The sequence below is a fragment of the Siphateles boraxobius genome, unplaced genomic scaffold (genome assembly GCF_051911475.1).
Source record: "Siphateles boraxobius isolate OS27281-9 unplaced genomic scaffold, OSU_SipBor_1 130, whole genome shotgun sequence".
NCBI lineage: Eukaryota > Metazoa > Chordata > Actinopteri > Cypriniformes > Leuciscidae > Siphateles > Siphateles boraxobius.
The window spans coordinates 6,517,831-6,523,830 of record NW_027508734.1 but is presented as its reverse complement, the minus strand read 5'-3'; the positions used below and the strand labels follow the sequence as shown (position 1 = coordinate 6,523,830).

The window sequence follows — 6,000 nt, the reverse complement described above, 5'->3', positions numbered from 1 at the left end:
TTACTTTTCCATCTGTAAGGCCTATATAATTTTTTTTTTGGACAAATTATGCTTTTCAAGTTAAAAAATATACCTATGTGTTGTGACCTTTGCATTTGACATTCTTCACAATTATCAAATCTAAATTGCAATCCTGCGCCCTGTTTAATTCATTGATCAAATTCTGGAATTGAATTGGAAAGTTAAAGGCATTCTAAATTCAATTATAGGCATGCATATTAAAAAACTCAAATTGCCTCATACATTTAGTTGTCTCTGTGTTTATGTGTTTAGGTTAGTATCATTTATGTTAGTTCACAACACTATAACCAGTTTGTGTTTGTGGTACAGTGTAAATAAGGACTCTCTCTCTCTCTCTCTCTCTCTCTCTCTCTCTCTCTCTCATCTGTCGCTTTAAGGAAGCATGAGGCAGGTTTAATTTTTTAACGCTCCAGACCACAACAGAGAGAGAGAGAGAGAGAGAGAGAGAGAGAGAGAGAGAGAACAGAAGAGGGGGAGGGAATAGAGGAATGAGAGGGGTGGGTGTGAGGACATGAAGAGAAGGAGGGATTTTGAGTGATCGGAAAAGAAGGAGGGTTCTGAGTGACAGAGAGGGAGGGCAGAGAGGCTTTACAATGAGATGGAAAGAGAGAATGAGGGAGTAAAGCAAAGCATGTTGCCAGTGTTGGCTCCGTAACTCACTGTGAGCGGGGACGGGAGGGAGAGCAAAAAAAAAAAAAGAGAGAGACGGAGAGTCACACATTCACACACTCTCTCAATCGCTCTCTCTCTCTCTCACACACACATAAACTCACACAGATTCAGAGGTGCCTTGCTGAGGAGACTCTGTTACGCTCGCTTGTAGGGGTGAGAATACTTTCAGCAGGGAAAACTGGATTAAAACAGAAGACCGGAGTGCTAGAAAACAGGGGACCTTCTTCAAACGGGACCTTTACAGCATGTGAAGCCGGACGAACAGATATGTGCAGCATCTATCCTTAACATTCCTCCATTTCATCCCTCCATCCCTCCCTCTCTCCCAGTGGTGTGAAGGACACGGAGCTACGGGTTCCTGGTTGCCTTACGGGAGTCTGGGGAGGCTTGGTGCTCCCCTCCGCTCTCCTGCGCTCGCACTCGTTCATGAATGTCACCTCTGCCGGAAGAAGCCGTTGGAATTTACAAACACTCTCTCGGGAGCTTGGGAAGAGGGAGCAAAGGGGAATGTCAGAAGGGAGAGAACTTCCGATTCCTTTCATCCTCATCTATCTGATCTGCCACAGACACGAGGTCCAGGGTTGACGACACCAGTTTTTGACTTTTGCTCAGCGTGTCTGTCGTTGTTTTTCTGTTTTTCCAGTTGTAGAGTCATGGATGCGATACTTTGAATCAGGTAATGGAGTTTCACTAAGATTGTCTCAGGATATCGTTCCTTTTCTCCGTGGGATCTGTATTTCTTTTCACGCATCCTTCTGTTTTACGGGGATCTCGCTGATATGTGGAACCATACGGATAAAACGATTGGACAGTTGATGGCTTTTTTCTGAACACTCAGAATGATTTCTGATCCAGGTGATTTCTAATCATCAATCCCAAACTAAACTGCTGAAGGGAAGTGAGAGGCAAGGGATTCTGGGAGCTCGGATCTGCAGGGAATGGTGCTGTTGTGATGTCTCGGCTTTTTCCCAGAATTCCAGTACGACTCCATGGATCATCCGCTGCCACTTTTCCAGTCCGTATGCCGTGCAGCGAGACCTGAAATACAACAACCTCTCCCGACAACGACAGCTGCCGTTCATCGGAATCACAGCACCAGGAATTTGTCGTTCCAGGGACTATTTTGAGAGTCAAATAAAACAAAGTTTATTGTGAACTTCACAAGTGTTTCGCCTCTTTTTGTTCCCGCATCCTGCAAGTTGTGACGCATTCTGACCTGGATTATAGTGGGAGACCGAACACCTGCTCCTCTACGTGGCCCTGGGTGATCGGACAGGTGGGCGGCCCACTGTGAGCGGGGCACAGCAAAATGGCTGCCCTCGCCAGCTCGCTGATCCGACAGCGCAGGGAAGTCAAGGACCCCCAGGCCAACCGGCAGGTCTCCAACAAACGCAAGCCTTGTCCCAAGAGCAACAAGTCGCTCTGCCAGAAACAGATCCTCATCCTCATCTCCAAAGTCCGGCTTTGCAGCAGCCGAGGAAGAAAGGTGGAAAAAAGACCCGGTGAGTTGTCCAAAACACCCTAAAAACAACCTTCAAATCGGCCAAGGTCTGCTCTATTCTAAGTCTATCCACTTCAAATAGTGAGGGTGGCATTAGCAAAGCATGACATAGACTTAAGAAGTAATGATGTGTTGACTAATATTGGTTTTGAAGGACATCTGAGATCATGGTGGTTCACAAATTATGCTTTTTGGGCGACATACTAGATAGTGTCAGTTAAAAGAATAGTTCACTTAAAAATGAAAATTCTGTCATTTACTCACCCTCAAATTGTTTCAAACCTGTATGCATTTCTTTCTTCTGCTGACAACAAAAGATGATGTCTTTTGTCGGTATGTTTGATGGACCCCACTGACTTCCATTGTATTTGTTCCATACTATTCATACTACTCATATTCATACAGGTTTGAAACAACTTGAGGATGAGTTAATGATGACAGAATTTTCATTTTGAGTGAACTTTTCCTTTAAGAGCCTTTATTGACTGTTCAGAAAGAAAGGATTGATCAGAACTAAACCGATTGGGTTTACTAAACCTTGCTGTTTGTATGACATTTACCAAATGTAATAAATCATTTACTCACCATCATGTCCTTGTTTGGCTTTCTTTTGTCTGTGGAAAACTTTTTTCTTTTTTTTTTGTCCATTCAGTGAAAGTCTGTGGGGTTCAATGTTGTTTTGAACCCCATTGACTTTCACTGTGTGCCAAAAACAGTTGTTCAAAATATCTAACAGTAGAAAGTAAGTCATACAGGTTGGGTATGACTATGAAGTGAGGGTGAGTAGCCTACATGTTTCATGTTTTAGCTGAACTGTCACTTTAAGAATGGACATTTCCACTGTGTGTCACAGTGTGTTTGATTGAATGTTATCCTTGAGACTTTGAAGGTTGACTCGTCTAGTCTCTACTGAAGAGCGTTTGTTGATATAGTGAGTCTGGGATCCAGAGCTTTGTAATCGTCCTGATCATTTCGCTGCATGTCTCTGTACTGCTTTTGACAACACCTGTTAATTTATGACCACCGACCAACTCGATACACGCAACAATCCTTTCCACGCTCATAAAAACGTCACAGCCTCATTTACGATGAGCGGTTCCAGTCTTTCCCTCCCCTCTGTCGCTTTGTCTCCCCACCCACCGCTAGAGACCATGTGTTTGTATGTGTCTTTGTGTGGAGGTCATATGTTTACATAATTAACCCCCAATGAGACATTTACCGTCTCTGAGTAAATCCCTTCACTGAAGAGGCTTGAGGCTTTTATTTTAAGATATCATGAGAGAACAGATGTGGAACAGAATCACATCAGACAGTTTTTGTGTGTTTCTTAATCTTTCCTGAGAGATCATGATGCAGTTTGTAAAGACCTTTTTATGAGTACAGTCAAATAAGCTTTATAAAAAGTATTTTTTATTCATAAAACAAAAGCATAATTTAGATTATCTATGGCAACACGCACTTTAGAGTTTGAACAAGTGGACAATTGCTAAATTGACATTTACATATTTTCATTTAGCAGATATTTACTACCCCAAGTCTTTTTGTTGTAAGAGCCACAGTATGAAGTATAAGCTACATTAGTATAAAATCTGGAGCAGAAGTGAAATACAGAAATGAGGAGATTTATTTATATTATATATATGGCTGAATGAATATGATTTTACTACATGTATTTGAGTGTCATTTTAGTATCATTCACATACTATTATAGTTTTTATTAATGTTTTGACTTAGATTTTATATTTACATTAGATTTTTGTATATTACAATTACATTTTTTTTTTAAATTGTCTATATAGTTTTTAATTTTTAATTCAGTTTTAGTTTTTATTTTGGTAAGTTAAAGGTACACAATGTAGCTTTTTTGTTCAAAATGAACGAAATTTAAATAATGAGTTAATTCATTGTCAATCCTTCTTCCAAAATATGTTTTTGTCCTGATTCACTATGGTACACCTATAATAAGTGTTTATATTTTAGACATGTCGGGATGGTTTTCGCGGGAAATTGCATATATACGTCACTCGCTCGTGTGTGTCTCGTCACATCCATAAATATTATAATAAGTTGCTCGGGCTACTTTGACGTGTGTCTGGTGTGAGAGTGACACAGGTTAGTTTCACAACGAGTGAGAAAGGTTGACATGGAGAAGTTAAATCTCCAACCTCCGGAGAATCGCCCGTTTAAACAAACGCCGAACGGAGGAGAGTCTGCTGGAGAAAAGAGAACGAGACAGAGCTCGTAATAAAACAAGAATCAACATTGACTTGGCTTTTCAGAGGTTGCGAGAACTGAAGGATTTGAAATAGTGTAAAAGCAACGGAAAGATGATGGTGTTTTTATTACTCAACAAATGAGTAAAGTATTTTATTGAACAGATAAATTGCCATATGTATCTCTCCAACAGAGTTAATTGTAAAGCATTATGTATTGTTAAGGCTCATTTCATTATGGTTGTTGTAGCGCTGTGCTGGAATATATTTTCAGGGAAGTACTGTGTGTATTAATAGGTAAAGATACAGTGACGTCTCCATCTAGTCAGCTTGAGATCATTTCCATCTACACTGGTTAAATCTCTTAAACCTATAGTGAATGTTTTATGAGCAGTATAATCATATTCATCCGCAGTCACACAGAACCGAAGCACAACCTAAACAATGTTCTTCCGCAAAACAATCCATGCGGTTTTGTTTTTTAACTGCTAGATTTTATTAGTAACAAAAATGTTTTTTTGTTTTTTTTAATGTTTTACTTTTAGTTTCAGTTATAACAATAACAACGCTGATATCACCTCATGACCCCTTTGGCTTCCTGGTTAAAAGATGGGAAGGATTTCATCAAAGTAAATGGGTAATAAAAATACACTTTATTTTTAATGCAAAGTACTGTAGCTTGCATGGCCTGAAGGAACATTAAATGCAATTTTAAAATAGAACAGTGAGCTTCCCATGGCACATTTCAAACAGAGCTAGTAATGGTTTGAAGAACTGCCTAGGAATATTTGCCTTTGTGCTTACATTGCTTATTTTGAAGTACAGGTGAGACCTAGCTAGTATTTCTCACTAGGCTTAATTTTGGACTAGATTATAGACCCATTGCCAACCTGGGGTACATGCAAGGTACATGTACATTAAGCAGGTTGCAGGGAATACTTGGAAATCGATGGGCATTATATATATATAGTTTTCTGTTCTTAGAAAGTAATGAATATGCATTTTTAAAATCATAAGATTCTTTAAATTATATATATATATATATTTATATATAAATTGCATAAAATAATAAATAAAATAAAAATATGATACTGATGGCATTTTGTGAAGAGAAGTTGGAAAACACTGACTTCTCTCAAGCCTGGACCCATACAGTACAGTATATACATTCAGTCATTCACAAATCCGCTCTCTTGAGGGTCCCATATCCTTAGGGCCCAGCTGTGTGTGTGCGTGTGCGAGTGTGTGTGTGTGTGTGTGCCACCAGGGTAGGACATTTATGACACGTATATTTCAAGTAAATCACAGTAATTGTCATGGAAACCATACTCCCGTAACACGGCATCTGCTGCCGCAAAGTGCCTCATGCCAAGCGGTAATCACATCTATGAGAAATGGTGGCGGTTGGTGGTATTTGGCGCAGTAAATGAAGACATGTTTTCTGTCAGTTTGGGGTGGTATGTAGTCCGGGCGGCTGCAGTAAAGCTCACATCTTGTGCTTCTGTTATGATAACGGTGACTGGATGATTTTGATGGAGAGGATCAGAGAGAGAGAGCACTTATATAGTGTAGCCTCCTTTAAAGTACAGTTTC

At 39.9% G+C, this 6,000-nt stretch overlaps 1 protein-coding gene across 1 annotated transcript in view; it reads left to right on the top strand.

The window, feature by feature from the left end:
* The first annotated feature begins 575 nt into the window (after positions 1–575).
* Positions 576–6,000, top strand: part of fgf11a (fibroblast growth factor 11a) — an 84,747-nt gene continuing 79,322 nt past the window's right edge. Inside the window, exon 1 of the mRNA XM_077227608.1 lies at positions 576–2,195. Within this exon, the coding sequence (XP_077083723.1) occupies positions 2,003–2,195 (193 nt within the window). The 5' untranslated portion in view covers positions 576–2,002. The remainder of the gene's footprint in view (positions 2,196–6,000) is intronic.